The 26,500-nt window shown below is 47.9% G+C and overlaps 8 protein-coding genes across 8 annotated transcripts; 4 read left to right on the forward strand and 4 right to left on the reverse strand.

The window, feature by feature from the left end:
- Positions 1–64: 64 nt before the first annotated feature.
- Positions 65–2,294, forward strand: N7466_007908 (WD repeat NOL10/ENP2 family protein; the record flags this gene model as incomplete). Its single annotated transcript, XM_057167297.1, has 2 exons — positions 65–281; positions 343–2,294. 2 exons carry the CDS (start codon positions 65–67, stop codon positions 2,292–2,294), a joined length of 2,169 nt encoding a protein of 722 aa, XP_057020338.1.
- A 1,107-nt stretch (positions 2,295–3,401) lies between these two features.
- On the reverse strand, positions 3,402–6,382 carry N7466_007909 (uncharacterized protein; the record flags this gene model as incomplete). Its single annotated transcript, XM_057167298.1, has 3 exons — positions 3,402–5,999; positions 6,086–6,184; positions 6,266–6,382. 3 exons carry the CDS (start codon positions 6,380–6,382, stop codon positions 3,402–3,404), a joined length of 2,814 nt encoding a protein of 937 aa, XP_057020339.1.
- Positions 6,383–7,786: 1,404 nt separating this feature from the next.
- Positions 7,787–9,220, reverse strand: N7466_007910 (uncharacterized protein; the record flags this gene model as incomplete). Its single annotated transcript, XM_057167299.1, has 1 exon — positions 7,787–9,220. One exon carries the CDS (start codon positions 9,218–9,220, stop codon positions 7,787–7,789), a length of 1,434 nt encoding a protein of 477 aa, XP_057020340.1.
- A 1,944-nt stretch (positions 9,221–11,164) lies between these two features.
- N7466_007911 (uncharacterized protein) lies at positions 11,165–13,084 on the forward strand (the record flags this gene model as incomplete). Its single annotated transcript, XM_057167300.1, has 1 exon — positions 11,165–13,084. The coding sequence occupies one exon, from the start codon at positions 11,165–11,167 to the stop codon at positions 13,082–13,084; it is 1,920 nt and encodes a 639-aa protein (XP_057020341.1).
- An 848-nt stretch (positions 13,085–13,932) lies between these two features.
- N7466_007912 (uncharacterized protein) lies at positions 13,933–15,379 on the reverse strand (the record flags this gene model as incomplete). Its single annotated transcript, XM_057167301.1, has 6 exons — positions 13,933–14,176; positions 14,243–14,670; positions 14,731–14,854; positions 14,907–15,075; positions 15,150–15,251; positions 15,325–15,379. 6 exons carry the CDS (start codon positions 15,377–15,379, stop codon positions 13,933–13,935), a joined length of 1,122 nt encoding a protein of 373 aa, XP_057020342.1.
- A 615-nt stretch (positions 15,380–15,994) lies between these two features.
- On the forward strand, positions 15,995–18,056 carry N7466_007913 (MFS general substrate transporter; the record flags this gene model as incomplete). Its single annotated transcript, XM_057167302.1, has 9 exons — positions 15,995–16,098; positions 16,160–16,209; positions 16,266–16,283; positions 16,351–16,501; positions 16,555–16,706; positions 16,792–17,167; positions 17,268–17,510; positions 17,602–17,880; positions 17,957–18,056. 9 exons carry the CDS (start codon positions 15,995–15,997, stop codon positions 18,054–18,056), a joined length of 1,473 nt encoding a protein of 490 aa, XP_057020343.1.
- Positions 18,057–18,831: 775 nt separating this feature from the next.
- N7466_007914 (BTB domain and ankyrin repeat protein) lies at positions 18,832–23,871 on the forward strand (the record flags this gene model as incomplete). Its single annotated transcript, XM_057167303.1, has 3 exons — positions 18,832–21,922; positions 21,989–22,106; positions 22,158–23,871. The coding sequence occupies 3 exons, from the start codon at positions 18,832–18,834 to the stop codon at positions 23,869–23,871; spliced, it is 4,923 nt and encodes a 1,640-aa protein (XP_057020344.1).
- A 469-nt stretch (positions 23,872–24,340) lies between these two features.
- N7466_007915 (cytochrome P450) lies at positions 24,341–26,181 on the reverse strand (the record flags this gene model as incomplete). The annotated part of the gene is made up of 4 exons (XM_057167304.1): positions 24,341–24,400; positions 24,471–25,553; positions 25,649–25,846; positions 25,927–26,181. Coding segments are annotated over 4 exons (1,596 nt in total), but the record flags the coding sequence as incomplete, so codon positions are not given.
- Positions 26,182–26,500: the final 319 nt, after the last annotated feature.

The raw sequence follows: 26,500 nt of genomic DNA on the forward strand, positions 1-26,500 counted from the left end.
TTTTTTTTTATCTTCGACTTTTTTTTATCGCGTTAGTATCTAACTCGCTGGGAACTTCGCCGCCATGAAGCTCACTAACCAGTCTGAGGTGCCTGTTTACACCATCTCGGGATCTAATACTGCTAGACCACTCCCAGAATGGCTTGCGAGACGCCGAAAGCGCAGTTTGAAAGATGATCCTGAGTATGCAAACCGAGTGGAGTTACTCCAAGATTTCGAGTTTGAGGAAGCTAGCCACTGTGTTCGAGCCAGCGACGATGGTGACTGGGTCATGAGTACAGGTAAGGCGTATCGCTTACAGTCGGTAATGATGCGCATATAGTTAATACGTCGTCTCAACAGGAACTTACAAGCCGCAAATCCACACCCATTATCTCCCCCAATTGTCTCTGTCCTGGGCCCGGCACACCGAGGCTCTGAACACAACTTTCATCCTTTTATCCTCTGACTACTCCAAATCCCTCCATCTCCAATCCGACCGTTCTCTTGAATTCCACACACCGTCAGGATGTCACTACAAAACCCGTCTGCCTCGATACGGACGGGATCTTGTATATGATCGACAATCGACCGAGGCGTTCATTCCCTCTGTCGGTGTGAATCCGGATGGTATGGGTGAAGTCTTTCGTTTGAATTTGGAGCTTGGTAGGTACATGCGCAGTTTCGAGGTAGATGTTGGTGGAGATGATTTCCATTCTACCGGAGGCGGTACCCTGCAGGGTGGTATTAATACTGGATCTATCAATACTGGTGCGATTGCCGAGGAGAGTCATAATTTGCTCGCCTTTGGTACTTCTACTGGAACAGTGGAGTTGTGGGATCCTAGAGCTAAGGGCCGAGCGGGTGTACTGTTACCGCCCACTCAACAGTTCAATGAGGGACGGTCTGGAATTACCGCGTTGGAGTTCCAACGCTCAGGTCTGACTCTCGGAACCGGCTCCTCGAATGGTCTGATTCATCTTTACGATTTGCGGTCCCCCATTCCCCTCCTGAAGAAGGACCAAGGATACGGCTTCCCCATTCACACACTCAAATTCCTGCAGCCCTCCACTGAAACCCGCGAAGCAACTTTGGACCCCAAAATCATGTCGGCAGATAAGCGTATCATCAAGATCTGGGATCCCCGTGATGGTACCCCATGGACTTCTGTTGAACCCGCGGTAGATATTAACTCGGTGGCCTGGTGCAAGGACAGCGGAATGCTCCTTACAGCCAATGAAGGCAGACAGCAACACTCGTTCTTTATCCCTCAACTTGGACCGGCACCGAAGTGGTGCTCTTTCTTGGACAACTTGGTGGAAGAAATGGCAGAAGACCCCAACGACCCGAACGCCTTCAGCAGTGCTCAAGCTGGTGCTGTTTACGACAACTTCAAGTTCTTGACGGTGCCTCAGCTCAACACTCTGAACCTGGATCACCTCATTGGACGTACAAACCTATTGCGACCATACATGCACGGTTACTTCGTGGCCCAGAGGTTGTACGAGGAGGCGAGATTGATCGCCAACCCGTACGTCTGGGAGGAGGAGCGCGCCAAGCGAGTCAAGGAGAAGATCGACAAGGAGCGCGAGAGTCGCATTCGCGGAAAGAAGAAGGCTGCCGTCAAGGTGAACAAGAGGTTGGCGGAGAGATTGATGAACGCCGAGGAGAAGGCTGAGCGCAAGAAGGCTCAGCGGCTCCTTGCACGCGGTGGCGATGAAAAGACGGCCGATGCTGGTGATTCTGCCCTTACCACAGAGGAGCCCAAAGAGAAGGGTGTTCTCCGCGATTCCCGTTTCACCAAGCTATTCGAGGACCAGGACTTCGCTGTCGACGAGACATCTCGCGAATTCCAGCTTATCAACCCCAGCACCGTGCCCGACCAGGCCACAAGAAAGGAACGTGGTCTTACTGCAGTGGAGCAAGAAGATGTCGATGACGTTCCTGGATCTAGTGGCGACTCCGACTCCGACAGCGAACGTGAAGAGAGACCTGTCAAGGAGAAGGCTTCCAAGAAGATCTCCTCCGCTGACTACAAACGAACAAAGCGTCCTCCTCCTCGCATGCAGGTTTCTTCGTCGGCACGCACCAACTCCACACGCGACCGCTCATTTGGCTCTCGTGCTCAGAACATGAAGTCAAAACCGAGACACGCACGACAGGGTGGCCCTGTTGGCGAAAGGGAAGTCAGCTTCATGCCCGCCTCCAAGTCCAGAAACCAGAAGCCCGAGGTTCAGTACGACAAGACTCCTTCTTCTTCCTTCCGTTCAAAGGAACGCCGCAGTGCTTCCAACAACGCCTTCCGCGGTATGTAAATTGCCGATCCAGTGCTGGTACTACAGGTGCCATGTCATTGAGATCTCACATCACATCACTACACCCCCCCCCCCGCTCTTCTTGCAGGAGTCTGTCAGCCAGCTTTATATCCACCAAGAAATGCTCGTGAACCAGCCTTGGTGGGCCCAGTGCCTTTTTTCCTTTTTGGAAATACCAAGAGCTTTTCGGCTTCCGAATACTGCGTTAAGAAACACGTCCTAGCCCAGTCTGATTGGAGGAGAGCTGGATTCCCTTTATTGTCTAGCATGCGAGCTGGATATGTACTGTTATTATGCATACGTTGAATGATCGGGTCATTGTTTTTCGCATCTAGAGCCTAATTCGTTAGATACCTTTTTCTCGAGTTTGGAGAAATAAAAAGTCTTTGAAGTTGTTGAAGTTCCAATATTAATCCACCAGTCTTGTTCAACGACAATTTAGCAGTAAATGTAGTATGTACTGCGGGTTTTTGAACTCTTCTGTATTTTGGGATTTTGACTTGAGATACCAAACATTGAGCTGACGTTATTGAAATTTCAAGTTGTGGATGGAGACAAACCCTCGTCATATTGAAGCTGCCTTAGACACAATCAGATCAGAAGATATGACGAAAGACCATGCTAATCATGAGATAGAAAAAAGAAAGAAAAAAGAAAACACCCAAAGCCGATGAAACGATAAGCAAGCCGCCGGGGTCTGAATTACCATAAATTCGTCTCAATCATGCAGTTGTCGAATAGCAACAAGTACCAGAGAAGAGCGAAGCGCCCTTTAAACAAAAACAAAGCACGAAGATGTTAAAAAAGACCGAAGGAAAGAGAAAGAAAGCGCACGATGTCTATAGACGAAATGATCGATCGCGAAACAGAGTATTCAATCTATGGATAAGTCAACGGTTAATGAGAAAAAATAGGTGTTTTGGATAGGAAAACAAAACAGCAGATGGAGCGCAGAAGTAATAAATGGGTATTCGAAAATAGAGGTGGGACGGGTGAGCAAATCCAGTAACCACTGGCAGGAATCAGAAAAATCAATGGGTATGTGGCGATGAGATCAGACGATAAAGAGAAAAAAAGAAAGTTAGTCAAGACGCCAAATAAATACTACTAGGTCCATCCAGGAGGTCCAGCTCCACGCTTGCCACTGCCACGTCGAGAACCAGCGCTGGAGTCAGCGCCACCATGATTACTATGGCGGTTCTCTTCGAGGCTGCGACGAGAGGCGCCGAAGTCACTCATAGCGAACAGCAGCGGCTCATCATCCTCGAACTGAGATGGCGGTGGGCGGCGTTGGAAAGAGCTACGTCTGATTTCCATAGTTGAGTTGCCACTGTTGCTTCCACTAGCATTGCCGTCACGGTCCTCACGCTCAGCCATGTACTGGGGGATCGTGCCTCCGCGCGCAAGGCTGCTGGATGCCGAACTGAGCGAATGGGGGCCGCCAGAAAGGCCTCGGCCACGAGCAGGAAAACGGGGCTGGTAAAGGTTGGTGTTTGACGAGGTGGATGTTGCAGCCGGGACAGAAACAGCCTGGCCCCTGAGGGCCTCGCCGTCCCGGTTCTTTGCGTTGGCAGCTGAAGCGGCAACACGAGCACTAGGGTCTTCCAAGGAGAGATTCAGCGAGCCAGGTTCTAGCAGAGTATTTGCATCCGAATTCTCCTGATGAGTTTGACGAGTGAGGTGTGATCTCTCCTCAATCCCAAGGCTGACACTCCGCATACCGAATGTGAAGATATCATCTTCATCATTAGTAGCTGGTCGTCGGCGTTGAGCAGCAGAGCTTGAACGGCGGAAGGATGGTGCGAAAGGACGCGGGGAAGTAGGAATATCAATTGCAGCTGCTGTAGACGGAGCTCGTTGTGTTGATTCAAGGCTAGAATTCTCCTCGAGCGGAGAGCCATGGATATCATGCTCAATACGTGGCTCTCGACCGCTGTGCTCGGGGTTGATGTCATCAACGACGCTGTTGGAGCTCAAACGAGATCGAATGGCAGGCGTATGGGGGGTATGGGGAGAAATTGGCTTCCCGGGGGAGGAAGCGGTGGAAATAGAAGTGCCAGCAACCATGGGAGGAACCCCAGAGAGCTGTTTACTGGAGGAGATAGACAAACGTTGGAGTTGCACGGAAGCTGACATTGAATCTGACAGCGCGGCGTTCGAGTCACGCATTTGCTGAAAGCGAGCAAGAGCAGTGGAAGTGGCCGTAGGTTTGCGAGAACCAGACAACTGGGAGCCAGTGCTAGGCGGGCGATTCATTAAATCCTTCTTTTGATCAAGAAATTTGAGAAACTCGGAGATATTTTCATCGTCTGCGTGAATTGATTCCGCACTTGTTCCAGTAACGTCTGCAAGAAGACCAGAGCCTGGCTGGACGTTGGAGGATGTCGCACTTGCCTTGCCGCTGGAGTTGTCGTCTTCCATCTTGTGGGTGCCTCCTGAAGATGGGCGAGCTCGCCGATGGCTGAAAGAACTACTGAACCGGGAAATCGGTGCAGGCTTAGGGGAGGCCGAGGTAGATGAGGGTATCGCTTGATCGGTCATCAAAGTGGGGCGCCGTGCTGATGCCGCCGAGGAAGGAGGTGGCATTACACGCGAATCAACAGAGGTTCCTGTAGAGCCACGCGCAGAAGTAGTGCGAGGAGAGACACCCAAAGGATGGTCGACAAACCCCGGAGAATCAGAAAGAGAGCCAGCTTTAAAATGGGGGAAGGAGACAGAGGGACGCCGAGTAAAGTTGGAGCTACCGCCCTCACCTGCAAGTCTTCCACCTGCTCGTCCTGTCGCCGCGATTTTTGCAGCAGGCAATAACTTCTTATACTCCGAGTCCGTTGGCGAGGGAGAACCCGCACCGGCATCTCGAGCGGCACGCAGAGCAGAAATAGGACTTGCACCCGCAGCTGGACCGACTTGGTGAAATGTTGATAAGCTCCCATACGCTCGTGAACGATCCGGATTTTCGACTGTCCTCCTTTCCACTGGTACTGACCCAACTTCAGGATTGGGGCGAATTGTTTCCTCCTTGGGCAATGAGGGTCGGAATATCTCATCATCAGCACCCATGAAGCGGGAGCTTAACAAAGCCTCGGAGTCATCAATTCGGAAATCACAATTCGTTCGGTATGAGACCTCTACCGAAAAGGGCCCCGCCGGTGACTCTGTGACCCCAAAATTGTAAGTGTCCGCCACTTTGCTGTCTCCCTGAAATAATGGCACTGTCAAATTATCTAGCGGTGCGTCACGGTAAGAACTCCCATCAACCACACGATACCTAATCTGCAGAGCGGGGCTTCTCCGTGCCTTTGTATTGCCACGAGAGAACTTCCAAGCCGGGAGAAACTTGGAGTACGTGAATAACGAGCGGAAGAGAACGATGCTTTTCTTGTAAACCGTTGGCAAAATGGAGCCCAAATCAGCCGGAGGTCGGCTAGAGGAGGCCCCCAGCTCAATCTTCCATCGCTCCAGAATGACCTCCTCGGACGCCGATTGTTTCGAGCCCAGCATGAGCGAAGCCGCAAGTGATTCCTGCACATCCCAGCGTTTTCCGTTATCATCCAAGATCACCAAGCTTTCGTTATTTGTGAGGCCCTTTGTGTCTATGAAGGTTTCGATGATGAGGGGTGGCGGTCGGTTATCTGTGGCGTCGCAGGTTCGCCAGGTTTGCAGCGATTCTCGCAAAACATCGGTTTCATCCAACTCGACATTAAACTACAGGCCAAAAGAAAAAAGAGGATTAGATGTGGACTTTGGGTTATATCTCTCATGGAGCAGGGGGTTGAAGCTGAATAACGTACCCATCGATTAACTCTGGGATGGTTGGAGCCTTTATTGAAGGACTGCGGCAACTCAACCCGGGACTGAAGAATGATCAAGGCCGCTTTGGTATGGTAATTCTGAAGGAAAAATCACAAAGAGGAAGATCAGCATATGAGACCCAGGATGGCTCAAAAGACGATTTCCGCATCACATCATACCGATATAATCTGATTCAGCTTGGTCAGAGCTTCTTGACCAGGAGCTGCGGCCTTGGGTTGTTCAGCAGGGGTTTCTCCACCGTCTATCCCTAAGCCCTTGGTCTGATTTGATCGCATATAAACGGTTGGGGATGCTGGTGCCGATTCCTGGTCTTTGGAATCGTTCCGAGGCGGGTGAAGTTTGGGGGGAGCTTGGACCCCGGCGCCGATGGCACTGCCGGTGTCCGAGGGTTTTGGTGCATGATGTGAAAGGGTCTTTGAATACAATCAGTGAGACAGGTTGGAAAGGCTTTGATTTAAGAATGGTCAGTCAGAGCTTACCCCGACAAACAGAAGCCGGGGGGGTCGGGTTTGGCTATCAGCGGCAGATTCCGTTATCAGGAGTGCAGAAGAGCGAGTGGGATGCAGCCAGTGGAGACGGCCATGCTAACAGCACCAAGAAAGAAAAGGACGATGCCCATCTAAGGGAATGTGAAAATGAAGAAGGATAGCAAATCGTGGATCAAACAATGGGAGAAACTGAGTACATGGTAGCCGCCTGGGCTTTGGGACGGAGCCTAGGAGCTTTCAGAGAGCTTCTCCGCATTCAAATTCACGAATACGGGGGGGGGATTGACTGTATACACTGTGAAACCTATGGAAAGCCAGCCATTCTAACGGTTTCCAATGGGGGTTCAAAAGTTGGATGAGAAGGAAGTATTGTGGATTAATGAAGGGCTGAAAGTTGCGGAAGGGGAAGAATTGTGGAAGATTGTGTTCTGTGACGCACATCCGGTGACTCGACAGGTCTCGAGTGTGCAAGAGTCAGCCTTGGGAACGCCACTTTCTTAAGGATCATGAATGCCCACCGTTTTATGGATTTTCTTTTCTTTTTTCTTTTTTTCCTTTTTTTCTCTTAGTATTTACATGTCAACTGGATTAGAAATATCTACGAGAAAAGCAATCATACATTTACATGTTTTCTTATGGTATTCAAGGTAATTTTTGGTCTTTTTGCTAAAGAAACAGACCGCTTTATTGAAAAGATAAGGAGCAGCTGATCACGCAGATGATCAAAGTCAGAAGGCTTTAACTCTATAACCTTGGAAGCTTCTAAGTAATTAGACTCAAGTGCTGATTATATAAAATATTTAGTAAATATTCAAGCCAATAAAAAGAAAAACCAGAGTTAATCCCAGACGTTTGTATATAGATCCCATATTAATATACATTAGGAGGTCAACTGGTCACTCGAGCCCCTTCACATTCGGCAGAGCCGCGCAGAGATGACGCAATCACTGAGTTTACATTGAAATTCAAATAGCGGCATTATACAGTTATAGGTATACTAGGTATACTACTAGTAGTTATACTACGAGTATGAATTATTATTATGGATATATTACTTCAAAGGTAACTTAATTTGAATATTTCAACATCAGAGATCATCCTCAAGAGTCAACATGTATTAGATCCCTCCAGATCTCTTCAATCAGGACCACGACGGTTCAAATGTTGAAGTATAAGAATATAGTACCTTGCTTACCATTTGACCACATCACTCAGGATATTTAGATTCTCCTTCACGTTCGAATCACTGGTGCCAAGGGTAGTAAGAACCTCCAGCAATTTCGTCAAGATAGGTTCTAATTCCACCCCGAGTGCAATGGGATTAAGAAGACTAGCCAACTCGGTGTTACTTGAGCAGCCACTCTGAGTGGTGCCCGCAAACGCCGCCTCAACAAAGTTGATGGTATCCGGTAAACCGATGACCTCAGTGGTCGCATGGCCACCATTGGCAAATGTCGTGAATTTGACATCGGCCCCATACTTACACCATGAATCCACCAATGTCGATGCGTTCGCATAAGGAATGATTTCATCCTGCGATGCATGATAGACAAATACTGGCGCAGTTGGTGTTTCCGTCTCGGTCACCCCCATGCTACACTTTTGGAGGATGGACTGGATGGTAGTCTCATAGAGCAGATTGTCACCGAGGCTTTGAATGCTGGTAGAAAATAATGACTTGTCGGCGAAATTGAGGATATCCTCAACGGCGCAGACTGTCTGGGCTGTTTCGACAATAGATCGGCCCTCCGAGGTAAGAATCTCATCAAGAACGGGGTTCAACGAAGCACCATATGCACTAGGTGCAGATAGACCGGCTACGGCCGGAGGGAGGAAACCACTGAATGTAGTATCATCGATGAACAACATAGTACCCGTCAGATTGGCTGGTGTGCCACCTTGGGCCCAGCCCTTGATGTTCAGTTCGGGGGCATAGCTGGGCTGCAGAGAAGCCGCCCAACCCGTTGCAATCGCACCACCCGAATATCCAGTGCCGACAATCATGGGCTTGGCACTGGAGAGACCCAGTGCATCAAAGTTACTCACGGCTCGCATACTATCCAGAACTCCCATTCCTGCAAGACGACCAGGCCCAAAGGCTGCATCGGGACCCTCGTAGTCGGGCGACACAACAATGTAGCCTAGAAGCAGGTAGACCTGCAAAAGTAATTGTTCCGCAGAGGAGATAATATCGGTCTGTGCCGCGCCAAGTTGGTAATTATAGCTGGGGTCACAAATTGTGGCAGCACTATCGTATGCCGTGTGGAAGGAGACAAATCGATCTGTTTTGGGGATGGTAGGCTTGAAGATCGTAGTCACAGTTGCAATAGCTGAGCCATTGATGGCAGTTGTGCGGTACAATAGCTGATAGGCCTCCACTGGGTCTGGGATGAGGCCCAGGAAAGCGACCGATATACTCCGTTGACGTAGAATGGTTCCGGGTTCCTCAGACTCAAAGCCAGCCGGCGGTTGATAGAAAGGATCAACGCTGGGGGCCTCAGGAAGTCCACGAGATCTATAAGCCTGGGGCACCGATAGGGATGCTGGATAGGCAGACACAAGGGCCAGCATGAGGGCCATAAAGGCCGCCATGGCCAAGCGCACTGAAGAACCAGATGAAACCATGGTGCCTTGATACTGCTGGTCTGATGCCCAACGGGCGGGAATTGGGATAAATAACTGAAAAAACCCCCCAGTGAATGTGATTTGAAAAACCTTGCCGAGGCAGCGCAACTTCGGAGCTAGTTGATCTTAGTGCCCCTGAGGCTATCTGGGCTCTTCCTCAGAAATTAGAATCCATGTGGACTGTGGACCCATAATAGGGAAAAAGCGAAACATTTTCCGGGCACTCCACTTCATCCACAAACTCGGATCGATATATTCAATGTTTGTCGCAATACTCCCAGCGTTTGAGCAAGAAAGATGCCATATCCAATGTATGTATTGTTCCCGAGCCAGCAAGATTTGGACTGGCGTCTTGCATTCTGGATCATCACACCAGGAACGCCTTGTAAGCGATTGGAGAGATCTGCTCTAACCCCGCACCCCCCGGAGTTCCCTCTAAGGCCACGATCGGCGGGGGGGAAAGACAGGGAAAACAGGTCATTGGCTTGACTGACGTGATTCTTCGTGAAAGTTTTTTTCGGCCAGGTCGATGCTACCCAAAAATCCAAAGGCCGCAATCATATGTGAATCTGGAGCTGGCCGAGTGTTGTGATATATCTGCATATGGATGAGGGTGATGTCCAAATCTACTGTAGGTGGACGTGACATCAATGTTTATAAACATTTGAACCGCTCAAGTGCTCAAGTGTAGGATACTATATATTAATCATGGGAATTCAAGAATCAAGTGAAAAGCTCCAGTCAATGATCACAAGAGACTCATCTCAAGTTTGATGAAAACAAGCAATAAAATAAAAAAATAGTAAAAAAAACAAAATAAAAACAATATGTATACTATTGATTCAAATGTTCAAATGTTCAAATGTTAGTTATCAACATTGAACATTGAAAGCTGCCCACGTGTGCAGGTGGGTGACTCATGATCAGAATACATGTATTGATATATTACCAGTTGACGGGTTTATACGCCTTCCACCTCCACCCTTGAGCACTTGAGGGTCTGATCAAAGGCCTCAGCGTCCGTTCTCCCAACTTCGAAAAGGAAAATAAATGGATTTTTCGAGGTTTAAAAAAATGCATTTGTTCCCGCCTAACGTCCCAAGCTTTGAATATACAAAATCAAATGTTTGAAGGTAATCAAGATTCAAGATCTTCAACTGTTGTGGGGCTCCACGACCTCGGGAGGTGACAGCCTGCAAGGTCTGGTGGCTGTATCAAACATTTGAAGGATATTTTCAAGAGAATGCTTCAAACATCCAATAGTGCATTGCCTTCTACCTAGTCCCTAGATTCGCTAGGTAGCTTTATTTTGATAGGCCATGATCTTTTCACATGTACTATCCAATATGTAAAGTCCGGGATCTCGTATCTGCCGAGGACCCTCAACTCCACCAAACATCTATGGAATTGAATATGATTTGTTACCCCGCGAGAGTCTGAAGACTCGGTCATTCTGGTCTTGACGGCCAATCACATTAGCCCGATGGGGTTAGCAGTGCGAGGCTGGGGCCTTCGGTTGCGATACAAAAATACGATAAACGGAGTACGGAATACGGAAGGCTTTCGGATTCCAACATGTTGGATAATTCCATAGTTTGATTAGTCCACTCGGATCAGCATCCATTTGCCCCACTTGACCGATGGGAAGATATCTGAAGATCCCATAGTGCAAAGACCACGTCTTTAGTTGATCCCTAGCTCTTCAATTTCGAGGTCCATCCCGTCACGGTCAGTCCGCGTAAAACCGGGGCTCAGCCTAGCGCACGGAATCTTGGAATTATGTCGGTTCACAAATACGGTATACCTGAAAGGCAACTGCGCTTGGGTATATAGCGTGAGTGGTGGTACATTTGGATTTAAACCCATTCAAATGTTCTTTTCCCTGACCATTTGAATTTCGAATATACAAGTGGAATTCTTTGTCAACTAGTCAACCCTTTCAAGATGGCAGACTGCCCCTTCGCTAGTTGCCCCACTGAGATCGTTCAATCGATATTAACGTATCTGGGTTACACATCTCCAGCTAGCATACGTGCGCTAGCCTACACAAGCAAGGACTTCTTGTTTTTGTCTTCACCTTTCATTTTTCATACTGTCAAGATTCAACTGGACCGAGAGGACAAAGAGAGTATTTGGAAACAAACCGACCAGCTGTCTAGGAAGTTGAAATGGGTGAATGCCTTTTCTCAAGTACGATGCCTGATTATTGAGTCTTCACGATACGAGAGAAATTCCAACCGCGCCTTACCGACACTGAGTAAGCGGGACGTTGATGCCCTACGACAATATGCTCTCGACACTCCCTTGGTATCCCACCGAGCCACCGTTCAATATCCCACCACAACACAAGAGACAGACGACATGTGGTTACCAATAGCAAACCTCCTCAGAAAATTGCCCTCATTGAACGACTTGTTGTACGATGGTATGCATCAGCTTGCCCCATGCATGCTCGAGGCCATCAACGAGGATTCCTCCAGTTGTCGACTTTGGATGAACAGATTCAAGCTGCATAGCTTGGGAGCAGAACAAATTGACCCACACGAAGTCGCTTTGCTCTCGTCACCTCGCCTTTATAGCATAAAATTCGATGACTCCATATACCATAGGGGTAACGCTTCGGGGGGTAACTACTACCTTGGAGAAGAAAACAAACAAGACGAGGAGGTTCTCTATCGTACTGTCGCCAGCCTGTCACCGTTTCTAAAAGAAGTGCACTCGTGTCATCATGGCGACCAGCCTTACTCCCCCACAGATGAGTCAAGCGAGTTACAGAATCGGATCAGCAGTCAAACGATACGGAGCTCTCTTCACTACCTCAGTATCTGTGGAGGTGAAAATAAAAGCATCAAGAAGGAGACAATGACCATGTGGAACGACTGTACTGATTTCTCCACAATTCGCACCCTTCGAATTACAAGTCCTCTTCGCTACCAGGCCTTGGAATTTCTAGCCAACGACTGCAGCTTTGAGACTCTTCAATCACTAGAACTGAGCCTATCCCTGTTCGCTACTCGCCTCGCATGGCGCCTCGGCCAATCCGATACTCCCGAAGCCCGCTTCCTTTGCAGCCTCCGCCCTCTAACCAACCTGACCATTCACGACTGGACTAACAAATATCCTCTCGAATGCTTTCTGCCACACCATGGTGGCAACTTAACAAAGCTTGTCATCTCAACTGGCAAGAATACGCACCTCTTACCATCTGATCTGAAACAAATCAGCGAATATTGTCCAAATCTTCAAGAACTCGAAATCACCCTACCTCGCACCCAAGGATATGCCAGCGAAGTGGAATCCTATCGCAATCTCGGCAGGCTCCCACGGCTTCAGAGCCTGACCATCAGGCTGGACCTGATGACTATCAAGCTACGAAACTCAAACTACGGCGGCACGGAGACACCCACCGGTTCCAAGTGTGTTATCACCGCTCCTGATGCATTGTTTGATGAATTCGATTTGAAACCTTGCATGAGGCTAGCAAAGCCGGCCCCTAGTGGACCTCTTTACTGCAACGGCGACATTCGTGAGATGTTGATCAACAATGCCATGGACGAAAACCTGGCCAAAGCTATATTCGAAATCATTCAAAGCCAAAAAGAGCCCGGTACTAAGCCCCTTCAATCTTTAAATCTCTCGTGTGTCGGAGGAGTTAATTTGAAGAAAAATTCTATGGGCGGGTTGTGGTATTTTCCACCTCAAGAGGTATATTCTGCTCTGAAACGATCATGGCGAGTCACTCGTCTTTCGAAGGGTGGACTGGAAGCGGAAGAAATTTGCACTTCTTCAATGAAGGCTAAAATTGGTGAATCAGGAAGTGACTGGTTCAGTGGTTGGCATAGTCTTCCTCTTGATACCATTTGAAGACCCGAGTTGTTTATCGCGTTGACGTTCAGCAGAACTTCAATCGTCTTGTACTTGATAGTCATTAATAATTAAAATGTGGCAACGAAATTGTATTCTAGTACTCGATGATGCAGATTCTTTTCATACACTTGACATATTCATGGATCTATCCTCAATAACAAGGTAAACACCTGGTAACACCTATTCCATGGTCCTACATTGTCACACATCGTGTCAGTCATGTTACGAGTTGACAGTTGCTGCTAAATTTGCTGAGAAGGTTCCCTCAGAGGTTTCCTCAAGGGTTTCCCAAGGGTTTCCTTTGTTTCAGCAAGAGAAGGTTAGGGTTAGGTTTAGTTCCTGTTGCCAACCTTAACGTACCAGGTACTTAAGGCTGACTTTCCCCTGTCTTTCTTCTCCTTCTCTTCTTTCCTCTCTGTCTGTGTTTTTCTTGCTTTTAGGACCTTAGAACGAATACACTGTTTTTTGCTTGCCTCGTCACATAAATAAGACATAAGGCCAGAAGGATCGACTATTATGATCAATTTACACCAGGTGAATTTTCAAAAGCTTCAATAGATTTTATTTTAATACGTTCCACATGCAAGGCTCTGGTATACTTTTTCTTTTTGTTGAGACAAATCTTTCGGCACTTCTTAACCGTTCTACTCGGCTTGAGACCGTTAGTTCCACCAATTGCAACGTTTACCACACGCATTCACCTGGTAATAACCCGAGACTAACCAGGAGATTAGATCTCTCGCTCCGACTTACGGTCATTCCAAGGTTGTAGCTTGTTGAAATCTCAAAACTCTGAAATTCTACACATGCAAGAACAAGTGAATACGGCCCGCAACTGTCCCCATTTAGTCGTACATTTTAGCCTTCAAGCCGGGGATGATATCAAGATCTCCCTTTCCATAAGTGAACTTCCCGTCTTCGGAGACTTTGATATCCCTGTTACGACGTTGTTGCTGGGTTTGTCGCACTTTCACCCACTGTTCAGTGGTAAGATGCTGACCAAGCTCGGTGAAAGCATTTCGGGTGAGACCTAGACGATTCAATACAGGGCTGTTCTCGATAGGATCCAGAACAACATGGTTGTTTGGTCTATCCCACATATCAATTAGTCTTGCCCAAGATTATATAACAGATGAAGCAGCTCGGGCCACTTACCGAGCAAAGTACAGCACGCCCAAACGATCGACATGGGCCTGATCCGCGGGAGGGGTGTGGACACGGTGAATACTCGACTTGATGTATCCTCCAGTCAAAGCCGTGAGAGCATCACAGGTGTTGATTGTAATAGTCCCGTCTTGGGGCTTGACCCACTTCCATTCTCCATCAGAGTTGAGGATCTGCAAAGCAGCCACGGGCTGGCGGAAAAGCAGGGTGATGGAGCCCAAGTCTGTGTGGCCAGCGCTATATAAGCCACCCACTTTCTTGTTCTCTTCGGCACTGCGCGTTGCGTAGTGCATGTAGCGCAGGTGATCTTCGCCCTTGACATCATATTGATGATCGCGAACTAGCTGATCCTCTTCTGGAAGTTCGAGAAGAATGGCGAAGAGCCGGAGCAATTTTTCTACTACTTCGGTGTGACATTTCTAGAAATTATTTGGTCAGCAATGAAGTACAGGTTATTATTGAGCACACACTTGACTTACCCTACTGAAAGCTTCAATCTCTTCGATGTGATCAGAGATGACGGGGGGCTGTTGTCGCTGGTGGAAGCCATCGAATTTCGGGATATTGTAGACCTGCACATTATCCTTGACACCGTTACCCATGCTGATACAAGTCAGTAGTGTTGTATGTGATAATATTTAGACTTGTATCTCACACGCGGTGACCCGCAGGTCTGTATCCATTATACTCGCCATTGACGAGATCATTGGCGCTGTGGTATTTTAGTTTCTCCTCTAGTGGGAGATCATAAAACTCGCGACCTAGAGCGAATTGGCGATCAACTTCGTCTTGGCCGATGTTGAAGCCTTTGACATAGAAGAAGCCTGATATTAAGACAACGCCGATTAGTGAACCAGCCGGTGATAAGATAAAGATGAATTTAATATTCAATCCTCACCAACATGTTTCACAGCGTGTTCAAGCTGCTTAGAAAGCTGCTCTTTACCGCCAGGTTGTTCAAAGAGACTCAGATCGAGGGTCACAAGTTCAGCCCAGTCCACTGGATGGCGTTAGTCAAAGGCCGAAGGCGCATTCAATGTTGGTCACTAGTGTGATGGTTAAAATTGACTGACAGTCTTCCTTGGTCACTGGAACGTGATCGTATTGATCAATAATCTTGCCGGGCATGGTTATGGTTATGGTCTGTGAGCCTTGTTTGTAAATGAATGGTTGAGGAAATTTTGATGTCACGGGAGCTCTGGAGACGTAATAATATGAAGACTAGGCTACGCAGCATCCGTGGACGTATATAACCTACGAAGCTCCATTTAGGCTGAGTATAACCCCGCACTTATTGACCTCTAAGATCAAAGGTTGATAATCAAAGCACGTCATCTAAGTATAGAATGAGACTTGGTTCGATAACGGTTGATCGTCGGGATTCAGTGGCCGCGGCCACGGGCACGCCATCGCGCCGCACCATGTCGCAGTCATTGACATTGACAGACAAGGGTCTCAGCACCTATCACGACACAATATGACCGATGACCCCCCGCACCGGTCTGACTTGATCTGAACAATCTGGCATCAATAAGGAAATGTGTCTCGGCATTCCTCCGATAAAACATGATCGCGACAGGAGGTGGAGAAATTGCACCCGCATAAGCCACTCATCTAGACCTTTGATATCTGATGGAAATTCAGGGTCCTAAGCATATAACAGCCGAAAGATCGGCTAGACTATAGGGTATGGTCGCTTTATCTACCAGAGAGCGTTGATCTAGGGAATTCTTTTTGATCATCATGTCTGAAATCCACAAGTCAAAGCCTACAAGGCCGACCCTTTGGGGTTTCTTCAAGGAAGTTTTCAATTGGTATCCTTCTTCTTATTCCTCTGAGGAAAGAAGGTATGTAAACCAACCATTTGAAAGATTGATTGCATTTGTTGATATCTGACATTTCCTTTAGATTATTGTTCAAACTCGATGTCTCAATCCTGGTTTTTGCATGCCTATGCTGTGAGTCAAGCAGACCTTAACAACCATGGGAAAGTCATGCTAACAGCCGAATTTAGTCTTTGTGAAATACTTGGGTAGGCTTATTTGGAATATTGCTACCGACACAAAATTCGAACAAGAATGCTCACAAGAATTCTCCAGATCAAACAAATATCAGCAATGCCTACGTGAGTGGGCTTAAGGAAGACTTTGGTCTATATGGTAACGAGCTCAATTACTTCAATGTTTGTTACTATACAGCATATGTGGTTTTCCAGGTTCCGGGTCTACTTTTGATGTCCCGCCCAAAGCTGTAAGTTTCAATGGCAAGAAACCATGAAAAACACGTTCTAATGCGAAGTTAAGGGCTCGTTGGCTTCTTCCCGGACTTGAAGTCCTATGGGGTATCTGTACATTTGCCCAAAGTCGCGTTACCAACGTCCACCAACTTTATGCCCTCAGATTTTTGGTTGGAATGCTCGAGGCTCCTGTCTTTGCTGGAACTCATTTTATTCTCGGTAAGACTGCAATCGCACCCGAAAAGAAAGAGAGATAAAGAAGGAAGAAGAAAAAGCCCAAAATTATACTAATGAATTTCTTAAGGATCCTGGTATTCCGGCCCTGAACTTTTCAAACGTGCGGGTACTTGGTTCATATGCAATCCGCTTGGTAGCATGATCAGTGGATATCTGCAATCCGCTGCTTATACCAATCTTTCGGGAGTTGGGGGCATGCCTGGATGGAGGTGGCTGTTCATTATTGATGGCATATTCACAATTCCCGTGGCTTTGATTGGATTCCTTATATTTCCAGGTATTCCTGACTCGCCCCGGCCATTCTATTTGACCGAGAGCGATATTGTTTTGGCGAAGGAGAGGACGCGAAGGGCCAACATCCGCCGACCTGGTAAACTGGGACTTGATGTATTCAAGCGGTCTTTGAAGCGATGGCATATTTGGGTCTTTGTCACTTGTTACGCGTGAGTCTTTCAAAGTTGAAACTTCTCAAAGCTATGGCATTCCTACATGTGCATGAGAGAATCCGAGATGGAAAATGTACGCTGACATGTTAATTTACAGGTGCATGATCATCTCATCCTATCCAGCATCTTATATGAGTCTATGGCTCAAGGCAGAGGGATACTCTGTCACTCAAGTCAACCAGCTACCAACAGTGATTTATGCGGTCCAAATTGTCGCATCTTGGTTTGGCACGACTGTTGCTGCCATTTATCCTTCTTGGATCATTTATACGATTGCTTCTCTTGGATGCCTTTTCTCGACGCTGTGCATGATTATTTGGAATATTCCCAAGGGTTTAAAGTGAGTGTCTCGGAGCCCATGAGTGATGCTGTGATTACTTCCAACTTTGGAAAGGCTTTGCGGAGTAAATTTATTGATTCGGATACTACAGGTTTGCTGCATGGTATATCCTCGGTCTCTCGGGTTGTTTAAGCCCCATTTTATATTCGACGGTCAACACGATTGTCAAGGATGATTCTGAAGAACGAGCGCTAATCTTGGGATCCATGATGACATTTGGCTACTCATTCCAGATTTGGGTTCCACTTCTTGTGTTTCCAACCGCTGGTCACTATGGTGCTCCCCAGTGGATCAAGGGATGGCCCGTGGCATTTGTGTTCTATTTCTTGCTGTGGGCGGGATTTATTACTTCTCTGGTCATTCACAGACGGTAAGCACTAATTATGCCGTGTGATATATGCGCTCGGCCATGCAGCCATACTAACCTTGAAAAACGTATGATATAGGGACCAAAGTAAGAACGCCACCGTGGTGGCATCGGACAGCAGCGAGGATATAGAGACCATCGTGGACCGAGCGCCTCCGAAATCTACCGGGGAGGATTGATCCCATAGATCCAATGACTTCAAAAGCTTTAATGATGTATTATTATGGTACTACAATAAATCCCAACCAACTTTCCACCAATTGAAGACCCCCCAAAAAAAGGATTGAGTGGGGAAGGAGGGGGCATATGTACTTACGGTACTACTAAGTATGGAAAGATGAGCGGGGAAAAAGAGAAGATTTGAGGCTTAGGAAGAATCTCCTGTAGATCCAAATATGAAGAACATTCAACATCCTATCGCTTCTCCACGAGGTCCACGCTCTGTAAAGCACCGAAATGACCCGCACCTCTCGTCCGGGGACATGGAGGGACGGGCGTCCTCTCATTGGTCCACACGTCCACTACGGGTTCCATTGGAATATGACATAGCGAACATTGAACTTTTGGATTCTTTGAATGGCAGTTTTTCTGTTCTTTTGGAAACTCCTTGTACAAGCCGTGACCATTCCACTTGTACCTTTGCATAGGATCTAGTTCGCGACATAGATCTGGCCATCACAAACGGCGTATATTACCCCCTCGGCCATTGCCACCGCGCGCGATCCCGAATCCCACAATCGATTTCAAGTGTCACCACGCGTCGTTATACTCCCGGAATCCTATCGCTCACGAACGCGTCAATACATCACGAATCGATCCTTTCCACCCTTCTCTTTCGAACCGGAATCGTCTTATCACCCAGCTCTTCCGTCGCAGTCAACCCCGGTGCGTTGACAGCGACGCTTCGGCTCGGGCTTGATAAGAGATTCGGTGACAGAACAACATCGGGCACATATGAGTAGCAAACTTTGGGAGTTTTTCATTCAAGATGATGTGGAGAGCTTTCAGCTGTTCCTCACAAATGCGACATTTGCGGGGCCGCGAGCTGCAGGGGGTTCTGGAGGTGCTTCCATAGGTCCGACAACAGCCAGTTTGACATACAAAGGTGGAAGCCCCGGATCGATTATCTCCCTGTCTCCCAACCCCCAAAAGCAGAAGAAGAATCTTGGCTTGTCCCCCGGGACATCCGCACCTGAGCGACCGGGTTTTCAGCGAGGAAACGCCACCTTGTTGCGCGCCGATGTCAATGCTCGAGATCACTATGGCAGGACCCTACTACATCACATCGTTTCTTCACCAAAGGCCACCGCGGCTAAATTCGCACATGCGCTGCTCAATATTCCTTTTCTTGACATCTATGCGCAGGATTGGGAGAATGGATGGACGGCACTCCACCGGGCCCTTTATGCGGGCAATGCCACAATCGCATTGGCATTGATGGATCGGGATCAACGTGATGCGACCGATTTCAGCAAAGCGGATAAAACAGGACAGGCTGGAAGCTTGATTAAGATCAAGGATCGGGAGGGCTACAGTCCATTCGATGTTTATGGAGCGACCATCACCTCTCGCGATATTAAACGGATGACTTCGTCGAGGCCATGGAATAATGGTCCTGTGATTGATCACTTTCATGATGCTGAGATTGGCTCGAGTCATGCGTCCAATGATGGTGAAGACAATGAAGACGATATCTATGTTCCTCGAGTTTCCCTGAAGTCAACCACGGATTTCTCCGCCGATGAAGTCTTTACCCTTGGTAGCAACAAGAACCTGAACCTTGGGCTTGGAGACCAGGATGATCGCCAGTTTCCTGAACGGGTCATTCTGAAGCGCCCCGAACATCTTTTGAGTCGATTTTATCGCGAACATCAGGAAGAGATGGGCCTTGACCCTGTGCTCACTGATGAGCTGCCATCGCTTATTCGAGACAAGCCGATGAAGATCCAAAATACTGCCATGTCGAAATTACACACTGCAATCATTACAGATGATCCGGAAGCAAATCTTTTCATCTGTGGATTTGGACCGGGTGGTCGCTTGGGAACTGGTGATGAAGCAACCCGGTTTACCTTTTCTTGTATCGAGACTGGTGGACTGGCTGGCAAGAAGGTTATGTCGGTTGCCCTCGGTCAAGATCACACCCTGGCCGTGACCGAGTACGGCGAGATCTTCAGCTGGGGAAGTAACAAGTTCGGCCAGCTAGGATATGGCCTACCCAGGACCAACAACAAGAACGATGTTCCCACTCAGACAACACCCCGTCAGATATTCAACCCGTTCAAAAAGGAGACAATCATTGGTGCTGCGGCATCTTCGATTCACTCTGTTGTCTTTAGCAATTCCGGTCTCTATACTTTCGGTAAAAACGAGGGCCAACTCGGATTAGTAGATTCGGATGCGCGATCGCTTGAAGTTCAAACAACTCCCCGGCGGGTTGGAGCATCCCTCTTCAACTGTCCAATTCAAATGGTATCTGCTATTGATCAGGCTACCGCTGTGCTTTTGCAAAATCATGAGGTCTGGGTCTTTTCGCAATATGGTTACTCGAAGCTATCGTTTCCACTTGAGGCCACTTCGAGGTTTATCCGAGACAGCTTCATGGCAACCAGATATGATTCTTCAGTGAATCGAATCGTCAAGCTAACCTCCGGGGGTAACACTATTTGTGCCTTGTCTAGCTCTGGCGACGTTTTTACTGTCCAGGTCAATAAGCCCGAGAATCCATCGACTTCAACCTCCACAACAAATCCGGCTAAAATCCGCAACTCTTTGGCCTCACCTGTCAGAGCCTGGTCTGCCAAGCAGTCACACATGGCTGCTAGCGATGTGGATGTGGGTCAAGACGGATCTATCATTATTTGCACAACATCGGGTTCTGCGTGGAGAAAAGAGAAACGGACCAAGAAAAAAGAAGGCGCTTCCAAAGACTACAAGTTTGCTCGTATACCGGGCCTATCAAGAGTAGTCGCTGTGCGCAGCAATGCCTTTGGGGCTTATGCCGTGGCCCAGCGCGACTACAATGTGACCAAAGAACAGGTTCATATTGCCCAAAGCACTCTTTTGGATGACCTCTTACCCCTCTCTCCATTTGGGCTCCCTGCCCCAGATGGCGTAGAGACAATGTTTGATGACGAGAGCAGTCTGGTTAATCCCATGGAGATGTCTTGTGCAGCAGCTATCAAGAGATCTATACTTTTGTCTACAAATATGGAAGAGGAATATCTTTCATTGCGTACTGAGGGAACTGTTTGGATTACCAGCTCTGTATCTGATGCACGGATTGCTGTACACGAGTTCTTGCTGAGTGGACGCAGCCCCGTTCTCAGGAAAGCACTCCAGGAGTTCCGGTCATCGTATTACTCTTCTGTTCCTGAAATTCTGGATATTGAATACGGCAAGGATGGCCACATGCAGGTTCAGCTTCACGGTGTTGATTTCCTCACTGTTTTGAACCTAGCACTCTTTTTTTATACCGATAATGTTCTCGATGTGTGGCACAAAGTGAAAATCTCGCCTCAAAATGCCACTCGATATCGGCAAGTACGCACTGAGGTGATGCGAATTGCCCTCCAGCTCGGCCTGCCAACCCTTGAACGTTCCGCAAGATTAATGCTTGACCCCGAGCCAAGCCTGAAAGATGATATGGCCCTTGCCATCAACCATAGCTCATTCTTTGACGATGCCGATGTGGTTGTTCAGCTGAGTAATGGTGATACTGTCAAAGTACATAGCCAGGTGGTGTGCCAAAGATGTCCATTTTTCGATGCACTATTCCATGGCCTCTCTGGTGGCCGTTGGCTTGCTTCACGGCGGGTGAATCGGTCAGATACCGTTCATGTTGACCTGAAACATATCGACCGATCCATTTTCCTTTTCGTTCTGCGCTACATGTATGCAGACACCGAAGAGCAGTTGTTCCATGAAGTGCGGACCAAGACTCTTGATGATTTCATTGAGTTACTCCTTGACGTGACCTATGTTGCGAATGAATTGATGATTGACAGATTATCACAAATTTGTCAAAATATGCTTGGTCGATTTGGTAAGTTTGAATCTGATGGCACCTGCTGTTCTTTTCTTTCTTTTTTTTATTAAACGTTAAATATAGTCAACACTCGCAATATCTCATATCTTCTTAACTCTGTCTATCCTATATATATGGGAGAATTCAAACAGGCAGCCCTTGAGCATATCTGTCTCGACCTCGAGTCTATGCTTACGAACAGGTAATTTGACATGATTCGTTTTACTCCTATGATCTCTAACTCGATTATTAGATATCTCAATGGCCTTGATGATGATCTTCTTTCTGAGCTTGATAAAGTATGTCAAGAAAATCAAATGGCTTCCTACCCTATCTCTCGAGGGCGCAATACCGAAGCATATGTGCTCGAGAAATACCCGGAAATTGTCAGCTCGATAAAATCCGACCAGCAACGACGAATTGACGCAATGGCATTACAATCCCGCCTCAGTCAAATTGAGTCAAATGACGTCCGATCTCGGGCGTCTACTAACGAAAAGTCCAATGCTTCTCCTTCTGTTCGTAAAACAAGGGCCAGTGTGTCTAGAGAGATCACTAGTCCCGTCACTAGCCCTATGCTGAAGCCACAACAGTCTACGGGAGATCTTATGTTCCAGATGGATGACGAAGCCCCGCTTTCTACACCTGATGGCAAGGGAAAATCAGCCATGCGTGGTATTAGATTTAGCGAAGATAGGGGCCGATCTTACCCAAACTCTCCGGCGTTGGGGGCAAGCATCTCGGAGGCTGAGTCGCTTGGAGATCGAAGTTTTTTGGACCAACAAATGTCTTCTCCGCGTGGCCCTTTGCTTGCTGAGTCTCCGACCGAATCTCGAGCCATTGCCATGCACCAAAAGCGGGGAGCGTCATTGGCTTCGCCAACTGATGTATCTGCGGCGCCTTGGAGTTCACCTATCATTTCTGATGGAAAGAGGAACCTGGAAGATATCATGGGCGAAACATCCCAGTCTCGTGTATCCAATCTCACGCTGGGCATGGCAGACAGAAGAGAAAGTAGTGGAAATTTCACGCCGAAGATCTCTCAAAAGGAACGGAAGAAGATGCAGCAACAACAAATGCAAGAAAGATTGGCAGCACAGCAGAAAACCAAGGACGCTCCATCGAATCCATGGCAAATGCCGACGTCCGCTGCGTCGAGTATGCATGGCAGATCTGACCCTATCCCAAGCCAGAGCGGGCCCAGTACGCCGGCTCCTGAGCTTTTCAAGACCCCTCAAAAGCCCTCCATGACTCTCCGGCAAACTGTGGCTGGCACGCCACCACCTCGGTCACAACCAGTGGCTACACCAGTTCAGACCCAGAGCCGTAAAGTCTCGACCAATCTCCCGCAATCTTCTTTCTCAAAATCCTCTCCCTCTGGACCTCCCACCTTATCCCCACAGGCTGCTCCCAAACCATCGCCCCAGCCTAGCATTCAATCTATCCGCCACATCCCACGTCCCGATGCCCATCTTCTCTCTCCATCTTATGGGTCATTCTCTATTGCAGCCATCTTGGAGCAACAACAGGCTGAGAAAGACGAGATTCGGGAGGCAGCCACGGCCAAGCATAACATGGAAGATATCCAGGCCGAGCAGCAGTTCCAGCAGTGGTGGGATCAGGAAAGCAAGCGTGTACAAGGCCTTCAAGACCCTCCTGAGCCCGAATCATCGCAGCAGCGGACCGGAAAAGGTGGTCGTGGTGGTAAAGCCGCCGGCGCACCTGGAAATACACGCAAGCGTCGTGGAAATAGGAGCGCGGCTTCTGATGGTGCAGACTCTCGGAGCCAGAAGCAAACCCCGGCTCCGGCTACGGGTCGTGCTACGCCCAAGAAGAATACGAATGGCTCTGCCTCGCCACAACCGCAATCAAATGGAAGCGGAAATCATGTCGCTACCGGCGGACAGGGGAGAAATTCTCGTCGAGGGGGCCCTGCCAGTCGTGGCAAAGGGCGGGATAGTGGATAATCGTGTTTGATATTTCATCCCACTCTATTTTCGTTGTCTTGATTTTGGATTGCCTTACAAGGTTCCAAGGTTTCTTTTCCATTTCAACTCTCCAGCTTGTGCATCTTGAGAGTATGTATGTGCTATATTCTGATAACACACTGCCTATGTAAGCCCTTTCGGCTCTCGCCTTCTTGGAAGTTTCCTGTTGTTTTTCTAGCGTCTAGAGTTCTGGTTGTATGGATCCATACACATGACCGATGTCAACATTCAAGGCACGAAACCTCTGTCCCTTTCAAATGATCCAAACGTTTATACGTATCAATTACTGCATGCACATGCATTTGGGGGGAATGTTCAAATGAATATATGTAACCTATCAGCTATTGATTATTATTACTATCAATTGATTGTTATCTTTGAATAGTTATTTCTGCATTCAAATGTTTGAGATACACAAAACTAGGCATATTTCAAATATATCTTGAGGTCACTCATGCCGACGTTTCCACCGTATGGTGGCAGGTTGCACTGGCCTTGAAAAGAGAGACTGTGAACAAAAAGAAATGTCAGCAAGCAAATGGAGAAAGGGCAATGAATGATAATGTAAAACAGCGTACCGAATAATCCGTCTCTGGAACCCCAATCCTATCCCTGGGGTTTAAAAACTTGAATTCCCTCACAAGAGTCGTAACGATTACCGCCAGGTTCATATACGCAAACTTCTCCCCAATGCACCGGTGCCTCCCCGCTCCGAATGGCAGATACGGGCTCTTGGTCCCCTTCGACACAGCACCATACCCATAATCCACAGTATCAGTCTTATCAACCTGATCTTCGACACGCGATTCCCACCGGTGCGGATCCCAGGTCATGGCATTCCGGAAGTACCGCTCGTCACGCGCAGTTACACCAGGAGAAGAGAGGAGCGTGTGGGTCGTGGGCACGACGTAATTTGTACCTGGCACGGGGAGAGGATTCTTCACTTTGCGCATGAGTGTATGGATAGACGAGTGGATACGAAGGGTCTCCTTGATAGTGTACGAAAGAAGGGGCAGTTTCTCCAAATCACCGTATGTCAGCGGTGGAAGCGAGCCACAATCATCTCCCAGCGCATCAATCTGCTCATTGTAAAGCTTTTCTGCCATTTCGGGCTCCGATGCCAACCGCAGCAGAATCCAGCAACTGATCGCTGACGAAGAATGTTGACCGGCCATTAACAGCGTGATCATCATATGCGCGATCTCTTTATCCGGTATAGGGGTTCCATCTCGGTAAATGCAGTTCATGAGGTGCCAGATCATGTCTTTAGCTTGGGGCCCTTGGGTAGTCCCGGTCGCGGCTTGCTGACGACGCTCCTTGATGATATCGAAGTAGATTTCACGCATGCGCACATGAGCTATGTCTCGCTTACGGTTGTGAGGGAGGGGTGCCCACGGGAGCATGAAGTTTATAGGGGAGAAGCCGAGATCGAGGTCGTGATAGAGGTCAGCGAACTCGGAGGTGAGATTTGCACGGACTTCGTCGCCTTGTAGTGTACGCCCTGCTGTAAAGATGGTAATCTCGGCCATTGCTGCGCCAAGATCGATTATTCCCGAAGTGCCTTTGAACCTGCCTGAGACTTTGATGTATTGTTCAACCTCTTGCTCGATTAGAGGGACGTATGCCTCTAGGGCTTCTTGGCTGAGGCCGAATTTGACGAACTAGGGACTCGGACAGTGATGGTTAGAATCACACTTACAGCTAGCCAAGGGGCGAAACCAAGAAAATTGGAATTAGGAATTAGGAATTATCTTACTTTCTTCTGTTCCATTAATTTTGAATTTGGACAGTCGTACACCACATCGGACCCAAATACTGGCGTGGTCAACTTGCCATATACCTCTTCGGCGTTGACATCCTTCAGTTTGCCGTTCAGGATGAACTCGTTTCCTTCAATACCTAGATAGACGGTGGTTTTCTTTCCAAGCAATATGAAAGTGAAGATGTCACCATACTAGATATCGATGAGTATTTGAGACTCAACCTCAATCCCTGTCCAGTGCTTGAAGCAAGCGTTGACTTGAGTACACGTACCTTTTGCCGACATTCGAAGAAGAACTTATAGGGATCCATTCCATATCTCACGGTACTTCCAATGACAGGGAACCAATGGAACACCACCGGGGGCTCATTGCGGCGATAGAAGAACTGTTGATTGACTATGTTGACAAAGACTGAGATAAAGATGATTCCAACCACGTAGCAAGTGATGCGGAGGATCTGGCTAGCGACCAGCTGAACAAGAAGCTCCATGATGTACTCGATATGTTTGGCGACAAGTATAGAGACATCTGGAAGAGGGATTCACCAAATAAGTACCAAGGGAGCAAAGATCAAATCAAGAGCTTGGGATTGAGCATTAATCATCATTGGGACAACAAGGTCTCGGGACTGGGGAATATCCTGTCAGGCCACAGTAGATCCCCCCGGAACACCATGTACCCGAGGCCAATAGGATCGTTAGATTTCTAATAGAAGGGGGAAAGAATTTAGTTTTTGAATTTGAGAATAGACTTGAGAATAGACTTGAGAATAGACTTGAGAAGGGATTTGGGGCAGATCAAGACATCAATGCGTCCCGATTATGCTTAGCGCATCGTATGACCTG

The sequence above is a fragment of the Penicillium verhagenii genome (assembly GCF_028828195.1).
Source record: "Penicillium verhagenii strain IBT 33310 chromosome Unknown utg000007l_segment0_segment0, whole genome shotgun sequence".
NCBI lineage: Eukaryota > Fungi > Ascomycota > Eurotiomycetes > Eurotiales > Aspergillaceae > Penicillium > Penicillium verhagenii.